Here is a 22,655-nt window from a genome sequence, read left to right as displayed (position 1 = left end):
TACGATCAAGGGGATGATTTCTTGTTACGTCCAACATCCACGCCCATGATATTGACATTCCCTTTTGGATCGACTTTGATCGAGTTCAAAATCTCCGCCGCTTTATCGAGCAAGCCCAGAATAGTGTTCATCTTACTATCTCTATCCAGGTCCTTCTTGCAGTCTTTGCATTCGGCGGCACTACCTATTACAGTGGTGGAAATCAATCAGAAATTTAAGAAGGAGAGCGATTTTACCTTGGATAAAGTGCGACGTAAGGAGTACTGTGACGAGAACAATTATCATCCTGAAACGAAAGAGAGTTATCCTAATCGTCTCCGGATTATTTAGTCACATGGCGAGAAAAGTTTAGGAACGTTAGTGTCGCTAAGTGTTCTAATTGCTAGGACTGCTTGTATCAGGTGTTTTTCGATGCTGACAAAATGCTTCCTGACGCACCTAGACCAAGAAAAAAAATCAAATCGAAAATAGTTTGTTTTAGCACCTTATAGATCAAGCCGTTAGGAAATTAGTGAAAGGGAATCTAGTGAGAGGTTTTGCGAATGAGAAGGTGAAAAGAAGGAACGGTAGACGCACTGCGATGAAGCTTCCACTAATGCGATGTTCGAGTGACGCCCAAACTGAAACCACTTAAAATGCCATTATTTCAAATGGAAGCAAATGTCTCTGCCATTATAATACATTTTGAGCTCTCTACAAAGCGAGTGTTGCTTCTTTATTTTCTCCTGCCATTGATGTGAATAATTTCTCTTTGGAAGAATGGGCGGGTGTAGCGCAGTCGGTTAGAGGTTCTGCCGTCTGCACGATCGATCGGAGGTTCGAATACGCTCTAATGCTCACCTAGCCCTCAATCCCTCCGGGGTCGATGAATTGGTACCCGGTACACGTTCTTAAATCTCGTGAACGTGAGCATCCCAGGCGAACTGATTAACGCCAGACACTTTATCCTTTATGGGAGGAAACCTTCATATCAATGACAGCAAAAATGGCATGCACCGCTGTAGGAAATACAAGATAACAAGCCATCGTGAAAAAGTGCGAAGTTGCTTCATCAAACACGTGGGAAGGCAGCAGCAGGCAACAAAAAAAATGGTTAAAAATGTTCATTTCTTATTATAACAACTCCACTAGAAAAGTGCGCCGGCTCTAGGAAGTAATGAGAAGGGAATTATGACTGGTGAAACAGAAAACAGTGAGGCAGGATGATGGTAATGATCTCATTATTTCAAATGCAGCCAATGATAACATATCCTCATCCAATAAATGATTATTTGAATGATTATTTTTCACTCAATTAAGTTTTACTCAAGTATTAAGGCTTAGTATAAAGGCTCTCAAAGTGGCCGTTAATGCGATTTCCTTCGTTGACATTGTTTTTGGACAATACTTCGGTCGATTTATGCCTTATTGAGTGACGAGACATCACCGCTATCAAATAATCAGAGGAGTTAGAGTATCTTCCTCTGATTGATATCGGAAGAGGGCGACAACGCTTAAACGAAAAATCAAGAATAATCTTGGTCGGAGATTAGCAACAACAGACCGTGTACCACAATATAAAGGTCTAGTCTGGGACCTACCCGGTGGTCTCTACACAGCTGCTTCCCCCGTTACTTTTTGACCCACCAATCTTGAGCCCTTATGCATCAAGTTCTAGTGCCGGGACATTAGTCTGACGGCTTTCATTGGTGGTGTCCTTGGGCAAATCCATCAAACCGAAGTTGAAACAATTTTACTGCACATATTATTTCCTGAGACACAGACGCAAAGACAAGGGCTATTATAATACGACATCTTCAGCACTTTTTTTCGTTTTATACTTCGGCTGAACGGTCAAATAAGAAAATATGTTTTCTTCAGAAAAAAGCTTTTGACGTCCCCAGACAATTCTTTAATTGTCAATTGTCTCTAGTTTCCATTTGTAATGCTACAAGATTTTTTCCAGGAGCAGAACGATATCAACAATGATGCCTGTGCTTTTTAGCACAAGTCAAAAAATAATAGCACAAAGATATTCTGTACTCTGATGCCGTTGCCGTCCAGCATTTGATAATGCAACTTCGTCACCCTCTACAACTGTTTTCTAATTTGCATTTGGCCCAACGATGAATTCTACCTTTATTGCCATTAATATGAAAATTTTATTACAACATTTGATGGAGTGCACTCAAAAATGTGTTCAAACAACAAAGACATTTGCATCGTTTGACATTAAGAATGTTTTAGGATAAGTCGGTTGGATATGGCACTTGTAATCTATTATTATTGTACCAGCCTGAACGTCGGGCTAAAGCCGGACTTCAGGCTTTTTTTTAGTGTTCGATTCGCTCGCCTTCACCGATCAATAAGAAATAACAGTAGCGACATTTTTTGTGAAATTAGAATTGTTTTTTTTCCAATCAACGCTTCCTTCAATTTTTTTTACCCGGAAATTCAAGCATAGATGAAAGATTTTATGCTTTTTCCCTAAATGCGTCACTTGTATATTTGGAGAACAATAGAACTTGATTTAATATCTATGTTTCTCTCAAACTTCCAGAATTTGGAAACATTATTCGAAATATGAGTTTACTCCGTTCTCAACTATCAGCAAAGAATGATGTGCCAACATGAAATGGCGTGAATATCACTATCGTAGTGATAAAAATAACGTTCTACGTCAGATCGCGTAAAGTGTTGGTAAATGCAGTTGGTTGTTGTTGCTGTTGGTAATTATCATGTATTGCATTTAAGCAACCGTTCGCACGTGTGTTTCCCCCCTTTTGAAAAAAAGGATGCTAGCAGCGTTAGGGAGATATGCTTGGAAATAGATATGTGAAGGAACTGTAGAAACCCATTCTACTGCGTTGGGGCTCCCGCGCACCAACCCGACGCAGTGGAAACCGTCTCTCCCCAACTTTCTAGCACCGGCGCCCCATTCTGACCTCATGGGACCCGTCGCACCCCATTTTACAGCTATCTGGCTCCGGGGTGCGAATTCAACCTCGTACGACCTGTCTCACTCACCCCATTGAGGCTCTAGCGCACCAAACCGGCGCCATAGTATTTGTCTCCCTCTCTTTTTGGAGTTTCCTGACTGAGACACACGCATACACAGACGGACGCACGTGACTGAATAAACCCGTTATTGTACAACATGACAGTTAGCAAATTTGGGAGTATACATTCACATAAAAGTTTATTCACCCTCACTAACATATGAGAGAAACTAACTTGCCTTATCAAAACACATACATGGCATACATGGCTACATAGCTTTCGACAATGGATAAAAGGTAGAGTTTTGCATCATTACGGAGTGTTTTCATGACACACATACAAACACATGCACACACGGACTAAGCGCGTTATTATATAGCATGATTTACCTTCTCTTATCATTAGAATACTTTCTTCTTCTAATATATTTTATTAATTTTCTTCTCCACATTTTTTACAACAAGTTAACTTTCACTAGCAATAATCTTAAACCCTTTCTACTGCAAATCTCTCTCATAAATTTCGAGTACGTGCCTTCAAAGATGGAAAAGACACTGCAACAATTTTCAGGAATTGGATGCTCGTCGGTACATATCATCATCCACGTATTGAACGTGATGAAGCGTTCTGCTTACTTGGCGAGCACGACGCCACCAGGTACTGATTTGGTTATTAGAAAAATAATACTCACCTACAGACACTCACCGAACGAAATTTGCATCCAAGAAGATGCTTCTGGTTTGTTCTCTTTTTTTTTTGTTGATTTTTTGTGGTTCTTCTGGATGTAAAATCTTCTCGAAGAGACGTTGCGTACATCAGCGTACGTTGAAAAGATCGCGGTGCAGAGAAAGCTGGTATTTCTCATTTATAATACGAGGTGTAATCTGACATACTGCAACCAGTCCGATCCGTATTGATAAAAGAACACTGGATATGTGTCGAAAAAAATGAAACTGCCAGAGACAGGAATAAAGGGAGGGTAAAGTGTAGTTGGGGGACTCACCAGCGCTTTTATTTCCGGCGGTAAATAAGTGAATCCGTGGTGGTGGCCTAATACCTAAGCATCACTCTAAGAGGATCTATGATATGCAGGATAAAGCTACTAAGAGGAAAAAGGGAAGTGAAGCTTTAAGAAATAAGGACGCGGATGAGTGCCCTTCCTCACTTCCCCACTTCCTCCTCACAACCACATTTTCTTCAAAAGAGATAATACGGATACACTGTCACTGGGGACAATATGACTTAAGGGTGATCGTACGCAAAAAAAAAACAAAAATAACGCTCTGCTCCCATATCTCACGAAAACACTAGAAAAAAATGCGCGGTCATCAATGTTTTAAAAGCACAGTATCACGAAACCGTCGACGTTGAGGTCTCTGTGGGCGATTGTAGGGTTCGGGGTGTAGATTACGACTATGAGGGCGTTCGCGCTCAATTCCCTTCCTAGTCGTTCCAAGGACACCGTGGGAAACGCTTTATTCCCAACGACATATGTTAGAACACGTCACCCTTGTGACACGGCGGAACTAAGAGAAAGCAGTTGAAAATCAATGAGGCCTCCTCAGCGGCCTATTCAAGTAAAACCAATGAATAAGCTGCTGAGGGAACCGGAGCCTGTACAGGGATGATATGTGCTTAGGTATGTCGTTGGAAGTAAAGCGTTTCATACGCCTTTTTTTCCACGTTTTTCAAGATGATTCGGGAAAATCGAGCGGGGCTACGTTCATATTTGTAATCTAGACCTCCTAGCCTATCTTTTCCATGAAATTTCATCACTCCGTCAATTTCCCGATGCACAGCCTTTAAGAGAACAGTGCAAGAACACTGAACTGGATTTTGATAGTAACCCCATTAAAAACAGGACGAAACTACCTCGTGAAGGATATACAGAAAGATGTTTCAGAATTCGATACATATTTTCTCATATGTACAAATACGACTTCTCGAAATGTCTATATCAGTTGAAGGTGGGCGTGGCTGTGAATTCAGTGCAGTTTGTCGTAGCAGCCATTGAAGGTTAGCCATATTTTCTTTTTCTTTTTCTTTACGATTCATAAATACATCTTCAGTCATACTTTATTCAAAACGAAATGAAGCTCGGTGGAGTTGCGTAAACAGCTGCGCTACAATCCCTATGGTTGTGCTAGCGGTTGCGAAACACTCGGGCTGCAGATGATGGCTGGAGCCAGCGAGCGTAACGTAGCATAAGTAGTAAGTAGAGTAACGATTAGGATAGCGAAAGGAGTAGATAGTAGAGTAACGATTAGGATAGCGAAAGGACCATTGCTAGCACCATCCACCACTGCAGACCACCATCTCCACCGCGCGGCTGCTTACGCAACTACACCATGCTTCATGTCGTGTTTCCGTTTTGACCGGACCATACCTTCGAAAACCTCCCAAATTTTTGTAAACGGCCAAAGTTAATGAGCGGAACTTCCACTTCTTGTGCATAATTGGTGTACGGATCCATAGGAGGGAAGGGCTGAGACAGTTCAAACCCCTTTGCCTCACCTTCCAAAGCATTTGCTCCTGTTTGCGTGTGCAGATTAGCTCGAATCCATTAGTTTGTACTAGTGCTATACCCATTCGACTGAAAACGGACCAATTGCTGCTGTAGGCGGGGCAGTGGTGTTCGGACGAACCAATCACAAGAGCTCAGCCACACCCCCTCCTATCCATGAAATTCCGCACTCCTAAAAATGTCCCAAATAAGTTGTATTAATTTATAGCAACTTTTTCAGTGTTACTCAACGTGCTCTCTGCCGTCTTATGCATGAAGCGAACATGCACGTGTATGTGAGCATCACTGCTATCAGAAATCTCTCAATTACATGAGTTTATGTGTTGGTTGTATACGTTTACATTAGCATGATATTGCCTTGTGTCACTTCTAAAACGCAATAGGCGTTGTTTGTTGGATCTTGACCTTTTTTTTATTTAATGTTATTTCACATTAATGTGCCATAATTTTGTTTTATGAGAACTTTTTCGTGTCACTCGTCCGATGATTGAAAATTCGAGCTTTGATAACGGCTTTACAGTATTCATCTGAATTTTTACGATGTAGATAATCGGTAAAGTTGTTCAGCCATTTAATTTTCTGAAAAACTGAATAAGTAAAACACGTGGGAATAAGTGATCAGACTAACAGTCAACCAGCAAACACGCAGTTATCTGATTAGAGTCGGGTGTCTGAGAAAATTTTTAGTTTGCTTCCCGAATTTGCCCTACCTTACTCGATTGAGAGAAAGCCTTTGACAGCGTAGAAACGAATGCAGTACTGTAAGAGTATCAAGAATCAAGGTATGGACGCATCGTATGTGAGAAGATCAGCCAGCCGCTATTTTCAACGACCTGACGCTCCTTGCAGTTACGTAAGGCTGCGCTCGAGGCGGATGGAATCGAAGTGACACCATCGCTGGCTTCACTTACACTGTAGCGATGACTGGACTTGTCGAGCGTCCCCTCTCGAATCCAACTGCTACGTTGCGTTCTGGTTTGATCATTCGAACGATGCACCGTCACGTTGCGGTACGACTCATACACCTCACAATATCTACTGAAAAAAAATGCGATGAGGTGATTCTACGTATGTTCCCGAGCTGTTCACCTGTATTTGATTTCAAACAATAAAATCACCTGCTTGGGAAGAAAGAGACGTATGTGTTAATGAAAGATTTCTCTCGAACCTTCGCTACGCCGACGACATCGTTCCTTTTCCGAAAAATGACAATGCAATAGAGAAGATGGTTGTGGAAATAAACGAAATACAGAATAGACTAGGACTGCGAACAAAGAAAAACAATACACAACTCATGATGTCGCCTACAGCAGCGAAATAGGAGCGAAACATGAGAACTACAAAAGTGGTCATTTCCTCAGTATCATGGAGGTCACACGAGATCATCTTCATCGATTTGACTCGAGTTCTTCCAGATTGGCTACGTACGTATACGTGGCAACTACCGAAGAAATAATTTGCCACTGATGGAGCGCTCGAGCGATATAATTTAAAGTTTAAATCACAAAATCTACGATGTCGAGTTCTCTCCTTGAAAAGATAGATTTAAGGATGTAGATTATCAGTATGAGCGTGTTTGCCGTCAATTCCCTCTAGTCGTTCGGAAAAAACGGTGGAAGAATTGGAAATGGAACAAATTTTCCTGAGAGCACAGTCAAGAATCAAGAGCTTCCGCTGTCGGTGATGCGAAACCGAACCTGTGCCAGCCAAGCCTTTCATCCCCTCGACGTCGATAAATTGGTACCAGACTTGTCTGGAAAGTCAAAGTTCTGACTTGTCACATCGGCCAGCTCCCGCAAATCACTGTATAGGCTAGGCGCGCGTTCGCAAACCTAAAACGATACTGGGTTGATGTCATCCCAAGTGGATTGATTAACACCAAACGGTTCATCATTTACCATTTATAGTTGGGACCAAACAAGCTGATGATGAAACGGTAAAGAGGGTCCCGGTGGATTCTTTGCGAATGCTTCCGAGACGCTTCGTGTCCATTGGATACGCAGGGAAGTACGCAAACATACCTCGATGAAACCACGGACCAGTCGCTCATGGACACGCAGACAAGAGTCTTCGATGCTCATCTGGCCATAGAGACGCAAAGAACCGCACACTTATAAGGAACTGTGTGAAGAAGAATGGTAAGAACGGGAGGGAGTTTTATCTGGATTCTACCCTTAGGAAGTCTTGAAATCTTATCAAATGAACTCCTTTTCTTCCAAAGGATCTAAAATACACAAAGTCTCTCTAAATACTTTAGGCTACAAAAAGCTTGGAACTTACGAGATAACGATAATCTTCATTCCCGTTACTTTTGAAACCAAGAATGTTCCGTGTTTAAAGGCATCACTCCACGAACCTGAGGTGGTGCAGATTTCAGGTGGAGTATTCGTATACGGGATGGGAGATTATGGAGACGGGGGTGATTCCGTCCATTTCTCCTAATTGCCGTGAAAAACGGCCCAGAAGATGCGGCGCTGCACAAGGCTGGCGCGCTCCAGTCGAACTCCTTCTAGAAAATACTGCGCCAGAACGCCTGAAGACGTGTCTTCCGGGCCGTTTTTTTACGGCAATTAGGAAGAAATGGACGGAATCACCCTCCTCTCCATAGTCTCCCATCCCGTATACGAATACACAACCTGAAATCCGTACCACCTCAGATTCGTGGAGTGATGCCTTTAAGGAAAATCTTCATATACGTAATTCGGTGCCACTAGAGGTATCATTCCCTCACATTTCAAGTGAGAATTTCTCTTGCTTCTGTACGGTTACAAATTTGAGATCATCTCACATTATAAAATTCCAGCGGATGTATCTGATTCTCCAAAACAATTTGGTACCTCGTGAATTACATCTTAGCCGTTGATGCAGCGTATGATTAGCGGTAGGTAAGCAGAGTCAGCTATTTAGGCAGCAACGAAGATGAATCTCTTCATGTCACACACCATCGCTAATTGCTCTGTCGAGGCATGATTGGGACGCGTTAGAATGTTCGCCGTGGCCCTCTTCACACACACCGATGCTCTGTGCAGTTACGTAGGTGTAAAATTTTCAGCTAGCGGGAACTGTATAGGTGTTTGATGTTTCACAGAAAAATTATTAAACTAACTCTGAAAGCTGCATTATAAAAAAAAGATCTTGAAACCGAATTCCACACTACCCTCACAAACAAACAAAACTGCAGACTGGAATTTGAAATCGATTCGTTCACTTTTATACAGTGCCAAAAAAGAGGAAGAAAAACAAAATCGTTGTTTTGTATTATGCCGAGATTTCGATCAATTTATAATTTCAAACAAAAACGGGCTCAAAGGTAGTCGAAGGAGGTGGGGAGGGAGGGGGGCATTCAACGCCGCTCTAATTGAACTGTACTTTTGAGCGCAAGAAGTCCATAGAGCACAAAAACCGTTCTTAAGTAACAAATGTCTTTCCCATATGACAAAGAGATAGCTTATCAATCGACTGTTCATCACTGGTGGTGAATAGCTCAGCCAGTCGCGGCACGAAAACCTAAGCATTACTCTTCGAGGATCCGTGACATGTAGAGGCTACTAAGAGTTAAAATACTAGCAGTTCCAGCTTTATTTTCGTTTTTTCCTAGTAGCTTTGACCTACGTGACATAGGTCCTCTAAGGCTAGCACTTACAGTAGGGTCAAAATGACATGAATTGCAATTGCGTACGCGGCTTCTCTCGAGGCAATGCGGTGGAGCGTAGCTGTTAGGGGCGTACTGGAACCTTTGCTGGCAACACCCATCGCTGCACTTTGCAACGGTCCCACCTCGGTTCAAACTACTGCCTCCACCGCGCCGTTTCAAGCGCAAACGCAAATCCACCGTGCTTCATGTTGTTCTGACCCGACGATTGGTTTTAGGGCTCCGACTGAATTAGCTAATCACTTCCAGTAATGAGCTGTCGATTGGTGAACTGCCGCCTTCTCCAATGCTTCTGAAATGGAAATGATATTCTAAAGCTAAGAACGGTATGGACTACGAACGTATTTTTCGCGCCAGAGTACAAGTCGATTAGAGCAGCTTCGAGTGCCTACTCCCATCAGCCACATTTGCACCCAAAAACGGAAACCAAAGTCACAAAATGGATCGCATTTATTTGATTTCTGTTTCTTCGAGATATAGTAGGATCAGAATTGAATTCTGGTGCAATTCCACGAGCGGTTGCAATCGGAGCAGGATCCTCGCTACAGCAGGGATGAATGAGCGTCCCACCGTGCCTCTTCGGAAGCAAACGCTTACGCAACACCTTGAAGCCGTTTCAAACCAATTATGCCCTCTATGTCCCTGAGTATGGATTATACTATAATGCAAGCGTTTGGTTTGTTATGCGCTAGAGAGGTGGTTTCGGAATTTTGTCATTGGCTGTGCTTTCTTCGGTACCGCCCATATTCCAGCAGACACTTCCTGGATTTTCTCAACGGAAAACACTATGGGGACAAAATATTAGGTTGAGTCGAAAGTTCTCGTACATTGTGGTAGTGATGACTTCTAGAGATCATCACTCAGCAAAGAGCTGACAAAAATGGACGTGCTAGCTACCGTTTGATAGAGTATAAAATTCTCTTCAAAGTGTAGGTTAACAATTACAAGCCGTCGTCACTCCATCTCCGCAACGTCATAATCTTTCTCCATCTATCTGGCCAAGAACCCGTGGATATCGATAGACGTCTGATGGAAGTTTACAAGGAGCACGTCCCCGCTAGAAGTACAGTCTAGAAGTGGTACTCGAAGCTCGCGTAAGGCGACTATTCCATCGAAGATGAAGACCGTTCGGGACGCCCGATGGAGTTGGATTTGGACTTGCTGCGGAGACAGGAGGAAGCCGACCCGTATCAAACCACTCGCGAACTGACAGTCGCTCTTGGGGTGAGTCAAATCACAGTTGTTCGCGGATTGAAGTCAATCACCAAAGTGCGAAAACTAGGTCGATGGGTACCACATGCTCTGACGCAGTATGAGATGGACTGCCGCGCTGATACGGCACATTCTCTCCTCACGCTCAAGCGCACACACTTAGCTTGGGCTCATAGCCACCGGGGATGAGAAGTGGATTTCCTATTCTAACATTCACCGGCGTGCCCAATGGGTAGACAAAGGAACGGATGCAGAAGACGTCCCTAAACTCAACGCACACGCCAAAAAGGTTATGCTCTGCATCTGGTGGAGCGTACACGGGGTTGAATACTGGGAAGTGCTCGCTGAGGGATGTACAGTGACCGCAGACGTCTGCGTTGAGCAACTGAGAAATGTGAAGACAAATCTCGAAAATGCACGCTCGCAGCAGCGCAAAGTCTACTTCCAGTACGACAACACTCAGTCACGCATTTGAAAAATGACCAATGCTGAACCGAAGAAGTTCTTCTGGACCATTTCTTCACGCCCACCGTATTCCCCGGATCTGGCTCCCTCGGACTGACATCTTTTTTTTTTCTCTAACGTCCATGGATGGTCAAGACTCCCGACCTCGCGATGACATCAAAAAGGCACTCGAGCAGTTCTTCAAGGAACAGTCCCCAGCGTTCTGGAGCAAAGGCATCTACGATCTGCCTAGACGTTGGCAGAAGACCGTCGATGCCAATGGGGCATACTTCAAATGATTTACAGTTATTGTTTGAAAATTGCAAAGTAAATAAAAATATTGTTAATTTGTCCGAGAACTTTCGACTCAACCTAATAAATCTTCTCACCATCGATCCAAATATTTGATCACGATAGCGTAGATTTGGTGCAAACTGCAGAACACAATATTGGCGTGAATTAAGGTGGAGTTCGGAAATCATCCTTGTTGATCCTCAAATTCTTCTGCTGGACTTTTGTTCTCTTAGTCGTTGTGTGGTTTTATTTGCAAGGTTTGCATTCCCAAAATCAAAAATGGAAAAACAAGTAAGAAAAGGCCACTTAAGTTTGCAAGGAATCCACTATCAATCGACGTTTCGCTAGTAATTTATGAGTGAATCTGTCTAAAGATTGGCAAATAATGATAAACAGACAGTTATCTAGAAGCTTTAAAAAATAAATGGCGGCGTTTTCTTGTTGTTGTTCGATCGTGAAATCATGGAAAAGGACATCGATTTTATTTGTTCGAGGAAATGAAATAACAGCTAATAGAAAAGAAGGGGGAATGTGAGGATATTTCTGCTTGAAAGAACCCCAATGTACCTCAAGAAATCCTTAAATAATCCAGGACTTCCCGGTCAGCTGTTATATGCTGTTGGTGAACGCTTTCACGACGGTTGCTCCCCAGCCACCCGATCGATACCGCTTTCCTGCGTCGGCGTTGACGTTGTCGACCCGTCGGCACGTATTGTCCTCCAGAACATTGTGGGAACAAACATACACCATACTCATGTACTGCTCTCATTCTCGTATGTGATATGATTTCCGCTACGATCAGCAATCTTCCACCAGCAAAATTTTCCAATCAGGATCTTAACCTCCCTGAGAGAGAATCCTGCTAGTTTTCGTGGATTCTTTAAAGGTTTTCTTGCACTAGAGGATTGTCACCGACTGAAATCCCATCGTACTCGTATAGTTGCTGTTTCTTTCTCGTTCACACATCCGCTAAATCCCCCGTATCAACAGTAATGTATGGTTTGAACAGATAAGAACGGTTTCCGGTAAATTTCCTGGTTTCTACAATCCGTTCGTGGCGAAATTTAAGCGATACCGAACCCATTTCAACTTCTTCCTCAATATTTCCTATTGAGTCCAATCAATTTTTGTCCTTAGCCATTTAGAAAAAAATAGTAAGTTGCACCTTTATTATAGAAATCAAATACAGTTATGATTCAGCAGTATTTTCGCATAAAATAACATATTCATAAGTGTAATTTTAAAAAACGTCCTCATTACTTCCATTTTATAGCTAGGACACACAGGATTCTTTAAGTTTAGACTTCTCGTACTGTTCATTGCTCCCGAGTTTCCAATAGCTTTGCTTTTTATTTTTTTATTCATTCATCTCTAAAACATTGCTATGAAGCCCATTTATCCGTCCTTATTCTGGATTTAATCCCATTAATTGTTACATAAAGCGGCACAAAATTGTCGATTTGATTTTCACGAAGAAAAAGTTCGGCTGTAATTCTCAATTTTTCTGCTATATTCTGCTTTATTCCTTTTTTAAAAATTAGAATATTTTCATGCAAAACTTGTTGTGACGTGATCCTCCGTTTATACTATCACGCTCAAAACGCTTATCGCTGTAATGTTCATTCTTAGCTATGCCTGTTTAAGAGGCTCCATTCTGGCGCAACGTCCAGCGAAGCGCGTTCGTCTTAGTTCTGTCAATAGCCTGGACGAGTACAGTTTTGTCCCGTACATCACTGATATAGGCGATACACAAATGAATAAGCTGAAATCGGAACAAAAGGCTAAGGTTTGTTTGTTTTTTTTTCCTGTTAACCCAACATATCCGAGGTTTTCTTCCTCATTGTACCGCTTCGTTTCATTTCAGATAAAGAATTTTGTGACATGGACTCAAACCAGCGAACAAATAGCCTATACATGTCTTTCGAGAGCCAACTGGAATATGGAATATGCTGTCGACCTTTTCTATCAGGTCTTATACCTCCCTTTCAGTTAGGAAATTTCCTAAGTATCACTAATCCTAAGTTTTCGCTGGAAAAAAACGTAAACCACTAAATACACTAGTTTCCCAAGGATGTCGATCAAACGTTATCGGTCGACCCTTCGTCCCCAGACTGAAATTGACAGTATTCAGAAAAAAAAAACAATAAAATTACGAATCATCTATTCGCAGATTGGGTAGAGAAATACCTAAGAGTATTTCTCGTGATCGTGCTGGGACCAATGGTTTTATGGCGCACCGATATATTGCATTTGAACGAATAAATTGATTATTTCTACTGCAAATGAGATCGCTCACCAAAAATTTTCAGGTGTTTATTTAAAGAGGGTACGGGTGAAATAAGGTGACCTTACAACTTCTTTCTAAGACGTGGTTTCTTGTTATTTCCCATCTTACTACTATCGGTAGTTTTCTTAAGATAGTACTACCTTAGTAGTAGAATGAGAAGTAATAATAAATTACGTCATAGAAAGAAGTGGTATGATCTTCTTTGACTCCTGTGCTCTTTCGATTTTTTCTTTTTTCTTTCTTCTTTTTAACTTTTATGAAGATAGATTCACATTAACGAAGAGAACTATGGAGTAGGAGGTCTTCTCTTCAACTTTCCTTGGAAGAACTTGTGTTCAGAGATAAGAGATATGTGGATTCGTTACTGTAAGAGGATTTGTGTCCATTATCTTGATCGCATTCTTCGAAACGGTTTAGTGATGCGATTGTGCGTCATGTTAAGCCCGTATTTCTTCTGCACGTTCCTTTCAAGTTTTCATCTTTGTGAGACCACTCATTTTGCCATTTGCATAGCTCGAACCGTATGTTAATATCATTGTCTTTCGAATTTACTTTCTTTTTGGATTCTTCCGCTCAGGAATATCTTGATTATTCATTTCTAGATTGTTAAATAAGTTCATAACGCAAGAGGATATGCGGATCTTCACGGCTTTTCCTATTTCGCATATACGGATCAGCAATTTTAAGACCAATATTCCTCTGCTTTCATGTAATTGAAGATATAGAGGAATGTTTTGTCAGCTAGAAGTTTTCATGAAAGCGAATGTACCCATCGAGCACTATCATATGGCGATGCGGGTCTGCTTCTAAGACTTTGGTTACCTCTTCTTGGTTACAGATTCGATTTGAGCCAAACTGATGGTGTAAATCTCCTTTTCCTGGTTCAAATCGTACAAAATTATGTGTATGCTTCGTTTCGAGCAAACTTAAAGCTTGTCAATTCACCTAAATACTGCTAAGAAGTCAAGAAAAAAGTATTCGATTCGTTCTGTGTTGATACTCTGAAATTTGTGTTCGAGGCTGTGGAATCATAGCATTTTTAAAAGTCAACCTGTCCACGGATGGATTTCATCTTGTCATTTCCTGAAACAAGTTCAGTAGAACAGAATTACGATTTCAGAGTACAAACTACAGTATTGCCAAGAATCTATTATGTTTATGCATAAACGTGAAGGATCCTTGGCAACGCTTGCTCGTAGCTCGCTGCATTATTTTCTGCTTATGCATGCGTAAAGATTAAATTTGAGCCACATTTCTGCGTGCGAACAGTCCGGTCGTTAACAAATTCAAAAACACCTTTTTCTTGTTCTAGATATGACAGCTCAATTATGTAAAGACTGATAAGCGAGAATAGTTGCATCAGACGTTTAACTTGGTCGAGCATCTTTCTTTGACTAGTATTTCCTTTTAAATCATATAGTTATGCATTCATAAATCAAATTTCCAAGTGTTTTCAGCTTGAATGTGTTCAGATCTAGTTGGTTAATTAAAATAACAGGTAATTAAGGATCCTTCTTGCACGGTTTAGGTGATTAGTTTTGATATGAATGATTTTTATGCCTTGTTTCACTTCTTTTCGGGAAAAGACGACGTGAGTCATCTTTGCTGCTCTAGTCAATGCACTTAATCCTATTTTTACTTCGCATAGGTTTCAAAAAAGAAATAAATAATGGGGACCCCTGTTTTTTTTTCTCTTGATAATTTCTGTCTACAAGGGAAAAGTTATTGGCTCGTTACCTGTCTAAATTCATCTGGGAATACGAAGTTTTTGACAAAGTGATTACCCAATTACGTTATTATGATCGTTCCTATTGCACCTATCAGAGTTACCTGATTTGCTAGCAGCGACAAAACTGTGCTGTGCAAAATTTTGAGCTTTCTTATGGATAACTCGTCTCTTTCGAATCTTTTCGTCAAATTGATTATTTTTTCATAAATAATAAGTATTATTAAGCTTAAATCACAACGTACCTCGTGGCGGGAGAAAGTCAATCCTTCTATAAACTAGACAAGAGTTAACTAAGGTTTCATGTGACGGGAGAACTTGTGAAATGATCAGGATAGTAGATATCTTAACTGAAGATCTTCCTGTTAGCGATTTCCATAGATATTGACTTTATTCATCATCTTTCTTTTTTTCTTTTAATGCGATTTTGGATTTCAGAGTCCGCGAATGGTTCAACAACAACAACAGCAACCTCCTGTAGACAAATATAAACTTGAAAAGATGTTCTCAGCTTATGCAAATGGTCTACTTTTCGAATGGATTCTGATTCTTCACTCTAATTGGTGCATTTGTTTTTTTCTTTATTTAGATCCGCGAGATGATGTTGGTTCTGGACGAATTGGTCCTAATGGAATGCTTCGCCTTCTCAATGACCTTCAGTTGGATCCTGCCGATCGACGTGTTCTCATTCTTGCTTGTAAACTTAAGGTATTCATTTCGGGACCTTTTATCATATTTTTAATACGCTTCGAAGTTTTCAAATCGGATTTATTATCGCCTCGTATTTATTAACAATAATCACACCTAGAAAGTTTAGTTGTATAGATATCGCTTTATTGATCTTTCCCTTTCATGTTTTCTAGGCACAAACACAATGCGAATTTAGTTGGGAAGAATGGCAGCAAGGACTTTCTGCACTTAGGTATGGTTTTCTGTGACAATGTTTCTTCTATTTTTTCTCTTTTCTGCGAATCTTTTCCTCTACTTTGTTCGCATGGAATTGTATTGTAGTGGGGTCACCAAGACACCATGAGGCATGGTACAGTTGCTTGAGCGGCTGCGCTCCAAGCGGTGCGGTGAAGATAGCGGTTGGAATCGAGGTGGGACCACCGCGAAATACAGCGAGGAATGGTGTCAACAAGGGTCCCTGCTAGACGCTGAACGCTGAATGCTTCCACCATACATGCGATATGCGATCGGTGCCGTTGCTGCAACCCCCCTCACTTTTGAACGGTTGGCGAAGGGACCCCTTAACTTTTGGACAGTTGGCAAAGTGATTCTCTTCACAGCCGTAGAGCTGCTGAGCTGTACCCCATGAGCTAGACCCTTTTCACCTGAGGGTCCGGCTCCTCCCTTTTGCACTTACGCTACACCGTACCGTTTCGATCGCAGGCGCTTACGCACTGCACCGTGCTTCATGTCGTTTCGACTCTACTATGCACATTTTAATCTACTTCAGTAACTGTTTACTTTCACTTTACTCTTCTTTAGTTCCAATATCTGCTGTTTTTCCCTCGTTTGAATGGAACTGTATATATTATAATCTACTTTATTGACATTTTCGGAGTGCTTCAGAGTGGATTCCCTCGATAAGCTTCGTGAACGCTTGCAAGAATTGGATGCAGAGTTATCTGAGCCAACAGCTTTTCGTGAGCTGTACTCGTTCACATTTCTCTATGGCAAACTCAGCAGTCAACGTAATCTCGATTTGGAAACAGCTCTAGCGTACTGGAAGATATTGTTCAAGGACAAGGCAAGTCGTAGCTCTTCTTCCATTCTTTTGGCTCATACTTGAACTTATTTTGTTGATTTTTTTGTGCGAAACTATGGCGATCAGAATCATTAACACTTAGAGACAAGTATTTCTCCTAGGTCTTTTTTTCTCTCCTGATAATCTCTTCGTTAAGAAGTTAATTGGAATTCCCAGAACTTTTCCTACCTCTTTACATATGGAATGTCGAACGTCCTTAATTAGTTCCTTGTATATTTCCAGTTCCCTCTACTATCACTTTGGGAAGAATTCCTACTAGCAGAACACGGCAAGGCTATCTCACGTGACACATGGAATCTTCTGCTCGATTTCTGCCTAACGATTCGACCAGATCTCACAAACTATGATGACGAGGGTGCTTGGCCTGTACTTATCGACCAGTTTGTTGAGTACGCGCGCGAAAAGCTGGGCCTCCCACGACCCGATCCAGCTGCCATTGCATCTTAGGACTGTTAAGGAGATCCTCCTCTAACTCGGAAAGGAATTTATTCCTTCAAATAAGCACGTACGTTTCATATTGTACCTGGATAGGCTGGCCGATAATGATTCGTGGTAGGCTTTTGGGTGATGTTTTTTTTTTCGTATTGCCAGTTTGAAATTGTTTCTTTGCGCTCATGTTGTGTTTGTGGTACACATGCATTCATCTCGAGGATAGTTTCGCTTTCGCCTGATTTGATCACATTTTGACTTGTAGCTTCTTATTATTCTTTTCGGCCGTCATCCCTTCTATTCATCATGGGCTAAACGGGTCCTAGCTTAACCCGGTACGTAGATTTTACGAGGCGCATATGCAGCACAGAATTTTTTTGTTTAACTTCTTGAAAAAATGTTCCCATCTTCTCGAATGGGTAGGTGCTGTGTAGTTTCACTCGATGATCATTCATCGTAGAGAATTCAGCCTCGACACCCATTTCTCGATAGTGTTTTCCCATTTTGTGTCAAGTGTATTTTATGCAAGGATGAAGAATAGATGTCATTTGTACTCTTGTTCATTTGTTCAAAGATGGAGGCCGCGAAAAATCATTGTGCATGATTTTTCGCGACCTCCATCTTTTAACAGTGCTGTTTAATAGTAATGCAAGATAACAATATAATCACATAAATTCCGCCTTTTGCACATTAGAAACTTTTCCGTACACAACCGCTTAACGTGCTAATGATGTGCTCTACGAGTTGAACTTGTATGAGTAGTTACTAAGCATAAAAAGGATAACATGATTGGCGTCGATCAATATCTCTAGAATGCTCCGGTACATTCTCAAAGAATGCGATGCGAAAATCAATGCGTCAAAGAATCGTAGAGGTTAAAGGCATCACCCCACGAATCTGAGGTGGTAGGAGTTCCAGATGGGTTAGGCCTATACGTGATCGAAGATTGTGGAAAAGAGGGTGATTCCGTCCATTTCTCACTGTATCAGTGGAAACGGACGACTTCAGAATGCTGTTTCTTATGACGTCCTCTACTGCAGCGCGCCATCCTTGCCCCCGTCTACGATTCGTCCAAATGGGTTTTCGACGAATCGCAGGCGGGGTGGGGCGCAAACGTTGGGCATTACAACAGAAGCCGTCATAAGGAACAGCGTTCCGAAAAGGCATTATACGGTTGAGACCCGTACAACCCCAGATTCGTGGGGCAATGTCTTTAACGGGCATGCTTGCTCGCTATACACTGAACTACTACTCTTTAATCTCAGAACAAACAAAACAATGAAAATAGATTTATCAGCAAGATATTTACAATAATGACTAATATTTACTGTACAGGCAGTATTAAAGCTGGCGGTAAAATACGATTTCAACAAGAAGGTCTAGACATTATCTGAACGCGTGCAATATCTGAAAGTTTTTGTTGGATGCGTTGTACGAGATCCTCTCCCTCGCCAACAACGCATTCTAATTCACGAGCCACCTAAATACATTGACTCTCATGAAAGAGAAACTCAGGAGGACTTCCGAAGGAAAAAAAAAAAAACGAAGAAATAACGAACTTTCGATCTTTCTGCATCCACTTGTAGTAATTGTTCTACGGTATCTCCATTTCCAGCATCCTCAATCGGGAATGAATCAATTAGAACCTGATACATGTCTCATGTTATACGACGAAAAAAAAAAGGAAAAGAAAGTAACTGCACCTCAACATCCTTCGCCGTCCTAGCTATATGTGCCGCAAACAACTGACAATTTGTTTCTTCCTCCAGTTCCTGAACAGATTCAACTTTAAACTAAGAGCTGTGATTAATGGAAAATATCGTATAGCTATAGCTCAATTGTGGAAAGTTTCCGCGTTAGTAAGGATGTTGTCCAAAAGAAGAACATCAAATGAAGGATTTGCTTTCATTTTGAGTCACTTCCCAAATATTGCGAGGCGGTAATAAGATTTTCACTTCTCCATGTTTTAGTAATTCAAGCACTAACAAGTAAAAATGATCCTAATGCATTGATGAAAAAAAAATGAACTCGCAAAAACTCAGCTCTGTTGTCGTAGCTCTGGTCTAATAAACTAACAGAAACGTTCTTCTGATTGCAAAAATATCATCAAACATTTAAATGAAATATTCGATTCTTATCTTGTAAACAAACGGATTTTTCTCTCTTTTTTCTTACTACCTGATAAAATCTTCCTTTGTCTTGCAAAGATATCCGCCCAAGTATGCTAAATTATTCAAATGCAGCGATTTCTCGCGAATGGGGTCATGTTCTGTGCGAAAAATGCGCAAAAAAAAAACACGTCCCGTTAAAATAGGCAGTTTTTTTTAAGAAAGCAGAAGAAACCAGTTTAGTACGTGAACAATTTCGCGATACGTGTAGAAACAATAAAATTAACACAGAAAGACAACAAACATACTGGATTGCTGCGATCGAAATCACAGGGAGGAGCGGTGGCCTGCAATACACCAATCGCATTCGTCATAAACGATGCCAACTCATTAATAAGATCTTGCAATTGTGTCAGTCGGTCTGACATCCTTCAAACTGAAACAAATCAATGAATCGAAAAAGCATTCTCATACGTGGAACATCAAAGTACAATTGAAATACAAGTACTCCACGGGACTTTTAAATGCACGTATTTCACATCCTGTTACCCTCTTTGTACCGTTCTTCACGCATCGAATAGCAAATATTGACAAACATAAAGTCAAGGACAACACTTCCCCATCAAACAAACTGAGACTAGCCACTCAGGGAAGTTCTGCTCTTCAACTTTCAAGCAAAAGTGTAATTGGAGGGAGGGAGCACATAACGGCGCTCTTATTTCTGAAAGCTCTCTTCCTTTTTTCTATTAGCAGCCTTACCCTACATGTCATAGATTCTCTAAGACTAATACTCAGGCTTTACTACCCCGACTGACTTAGTTTATCACTTCCAGAAATAAGAGCGTGTAGGAGTAGCTGACAAAAAAAAAACGCACAACTGGGAAAGAAGCAAAATGTATTTCTTCCCTTCAACTTTTACGAGTACTCGGAAAGACAGATAGAGTAAAGACCGACATGCTGATGCAACATCTTTGTAGAATTACAAATACAGTGTCAGTAAAGCTACTGAAATGAAAAAAAGAAAACAAGAATCAGCTGACTATTTATCACGACTAATAGTCATATAAACAGAAAGAGATAAATCAATAGAATTAATATTTATATTTGGTCGAGTAATCCTTCGGAGAAACCACCAAACCTCGTCCTTTGCGGGCACCTCTGAAAATTTTTTACTTTGTGTTCCATTTTGAAGATAGAAGTTCTAAAAAGTAATGAGATGAAATAATCATATTCACCTGTACACAGTTTCAATTATATCAATAAGTTCCTGTCCATCAGTTATTGGCCAGTTGATTTTGTTGTTGTTACCAGTTCCTAAACTTATTTATTAGTAGGTCTCGTTACGAGAACTTTAAAAGGAGAGTGAAGAACAAGAGAGAAAACTTCATATTCTTATCAAGAAAAAAGATGGGACGCACTCACCCAAATCCACCATAATGTGTTTGTTCCTGAAAAAGAACATCACAGTACAAGGGTCGTACAATTCGTACATCTTGTTGAAATCCGGCACCTGAAAGTCAGATGTTTCTATGCAAATAAAGAAGGGTTGCTATGAAAACAATGAAACGAAGGCGAAATTGGAGTCAAATCAAATTTATTACTGAAATTACATGGAAATAAAAATCTGAAAAAAGTCACTGACCTTCGTTATGTCGACTAGATAAATCACAGAGAAATTCTTTACTTTTGGAGCAATCTTGAACAGGGTCTGCAAAAAAAAATGTGGAAGAATTCTAAGTAGTAAAAAAAAATCTGCGATAAAACAAACCTCGTCCATTCGCATGCAAGTAGGGTCCCAATCGTGTCCAAATCGTACCACAACAACACGATCCTCTTCGGCAAGGATGGCTTGGTCCACCTAAAAATGAACTACACATTTGGCAGATATTTTTTGAAGAAGAAACGCAGTAAAACTTGATGTGGCAGATATGCATTCATTTATATATCTGTTTGTGCATTTATTTTGAAATAGAGACGTGCCACTAGGTGCAAATAAAGAGAGGAACGACAAATAAAAAGTGCACGAGTGTGAGTTCGATCAAAACACAACAAAAAGTTAGCTGATAGCGGAACAGTATGAAAAAAGTTTCAAGTTTACCAAAAAAAAGTGTGTCTCACCTGCCACCCATTCTCCAAATGCGGAAGCATATACGACATGGCTACAACTTACAGAGAGTAGGATTGGATAAACCTGAAACTAATTTTTTTTTGCGGTTTTCAATGTGCATGAAAAGGTTAGGAACAAAAAACGTGACAAGAATCTTGATGTCATAGTCCAATAATAAAAAAACTAGAGAACACAACCAGAAAAAAATCCACAGAATAGTAAGTAAAATAGTGAAATAGTAGGTAGTCTATCGGTTCTACACAGAAACGAAAACACAATCTTAACTGCCGAAAAGAAGATAAAATATCTGATGCCAGCGCATCCAACTTCAACTCAGAATCGTCCAAAATTCGTTAATGTTCGTTAATTACTTGCTTAATTAATTGCTAAATAATTAACTGCTTAATTGTTTATTCTGGTAAAACGTGCTTTTTGCGTACTCTTAGCAAAGAATATGAGCTTATTCGCGATGAATCTTTGTGATTGAATAATCTAGTATGATTGGAATCATTTGAGGTTTGTGAATGCATGTGCAGCCTTACGAATGACCAGTGGAGGGTAACCAATCTATCACGTCAGCGTTTTTATCCTTATTATCCTTACAAACAACTCTGACACCAATCTATAAACCCTGGTGGGACTAAAAGCTTATGCTGTTCATAGTCAATCAAATCTGGACGAAAAAAAACCTAAGGGCAGATCCCAAATGACCGTCAAAATGAAACAACGAAATAACAAACAATCCAGGAAGAGGAACACCACAGCTGACCGAAGGAATTTACGCGAAACGCCGCGAGCGATAGTTCGCGGCGAGAGAATGGGATTAGAGCACGGAATTCGACAGGCATAGTATTATCTATATTGTTTTATTATTACTACTTATTTAATAAATAAAAACCGTGGTTTTGGACTAGTACCACCACCCAGTATTTTCCATTAATTTTTAAAGAGCACTTTCTGAGGAAATTATTAGGATAAAGAGCTCTCCACTATGTATAGTAGGGTCAAAACGACATGAAGCACGGTGCAATTGCGTAAGCGACTGCGCTCGAAGCGGCGTGTTGGGCCGTGACGGTTAGGGTAGAAGAGGGGCCCATGCTAGTACGGTTCATCATTGCAGTT

General features: G+C 40.8%; 6 protein-coding genes across 8 annotated transcripts; 2 read left to right on the top strand and 4 right to left on the bottom strand.

Moving 5' to 3' along the window:
• Window positions 1-5: 5 nt before the first annotated feature.
• On the bottom strand, window positions 6-285 carry RB195_011723 (uncharacterized protein; the record flags this gene model as incomplete). Its single annotated transcript, XM_064193258.1, has 2 exons — window positions 6-184; window positions 237-285. 2 exons carry the CDS (start codon window positions 283-285, stop codon window positions 6-8), a joined length of 228 nt encoding a protein of 75 aa, XP_064050841.1.
• A 3,271-nt stretch (window positions 286-3,556) lies between these two features.
• RB195_011722 (uncharacterized protein) lies at window positions 3,557-5,782 on the top strand (the record flags this gene model as incomplete). The annotated part of the gene is made up of 3 exons (XM_064193257.1): window positions 3,557-3,636; window positions 4,883-4,995; window positions 5,724-5,782. 3 exons carry the CDS (start codon window positions 3,557-3,559, stop codon window positions 5,780-5,782), a joined length of 252 nt encoding a protein of 83 aa, XP_064050840.1.
• Window positions 5,783-6,273: 491 nt separating this feature from the next.
• On the bottom strand, window positions 6,274-7,584 carry RB195_011721 (uncharacterized protein; the record flags this gene model as incomplete). Its single annotated transcript, XM_064193256.1, has 4 exons — window positions 6,274-6,541; window positions 6,622-6,696; window positions 7,201-7,256; window positions 7,525-7,584. The coding sequence occupies 4 exons, from the start codon at window positions 7,582-7,584 to the stop codon at window positions 6,274-6,276; spliced, it is 459 nt and encodes a 152-aa protein (XP_064050839.1).
• Window positions 7,585-10,295: 2,711 nt separating this feature from the next.
• On the top strand, window positions 10,296-17,336 carry RB195_011720 (uncharacterized protein; the record flags this gene model as incomplete). 2 transcript variants are annotated; one of them, XM_064193254.1, is made up of 9 exons in its annotated part: window positions 10,296-10,379; window positions 10,531-10,814; window positions 12,750-12,891; window positions 12,970-13,074; window positions 15,557-15,641; window positions 15,708-15,826; window positions 15,982-16,040; window positions 16,694-16,871; window positions 17,112-17,336. In XM_064193254.1, the coding sequence occupies 9 exons, from the start codon at window positions 10,296-10,298 to the stop codon at window positions 17,334-17,336; spliced, it is 1,281 nt and encodes a 426-aa protein (XP_064050837.1). The 2 variants fall into 2 exon arrangements, with proteins under 2 accessions (XP_064050837.1, XP_064050838.1); XM_064193255.1 differs by lacking the exon at window positions 10,531-10,814 and having other exon boundaries at window positions 10,296-10,465.
• Window positions 17,337-18,684: 1,348 nt separating this feature from the next.
• On the bottom strand, window positions 18,685-19,854 carry RB195_011719 (uncharacterized protein; the record flags this gene model as incomplete). 2 transcript variants are annotated; one of them, XM_013447577.2, is made up of 4 exons in its annotated part: window positions 18,685-18,798; window positions 18,878-18,964; window positions 19,022-19,090; window positions 19,735-19,854. In XM_013447577.2, 4 exons carry the CDS (start codon window positions 19,852-19,854, stop codon window positions 18,685-18,687), a joined length of 390 nt encoding a protein of 129 aa, XP_013303031.2. The 2 variants fall into 2 exon arrangements, with proteins under 2 accessions (XP_013303031.2, XP_064050836.1); XM_064193253.1 differs by having other exon boundaries at window positions 19,735-19,800.
• A 663-nt stretch (window positions 19,855-20,517) lies between these two features.
• RB195_011718 (uncharacterized protein) lies at window positions 20,518-21,583 on the bottom strand (the record flags this gene model as incomplete). Its single annotated transcript, XM_013447576.2, has 6 exons — window positions 20,518-20,584; window positions 20,662-20,740; window positions 20,849-20,936; window positions 21,069-21,134; window positions 21,195-21,284; window positions 21,545-21,583. 6 exons carry the CDS (start codon window positions 21,581-21,583, stop codon window positions 20,518-20,520), a joined length of 429 nt encoding a protein of 142 aa, XP_013303030.1.
• Window positions 21,584-22,655: the final 1,072 nt, after the last annotated feature.

Source organism: Necator americanus, chromosome III (genome assembly GCF_031761385.1).
Source record: "Necator americanus strain Aroian chromosome III, whole genome shotgun sequence".
NCBI lineage: Eukaryota > Metazoa > Nematoda > Chromadorea > Rhabditida > Ancylostomatidae > Necator > Necator americanus.
The sequence above is the reverse complement of the archived record's forward strand: the minus strand, read 5'-3'. Positions and strand labels throughout refer to the sequence as shown.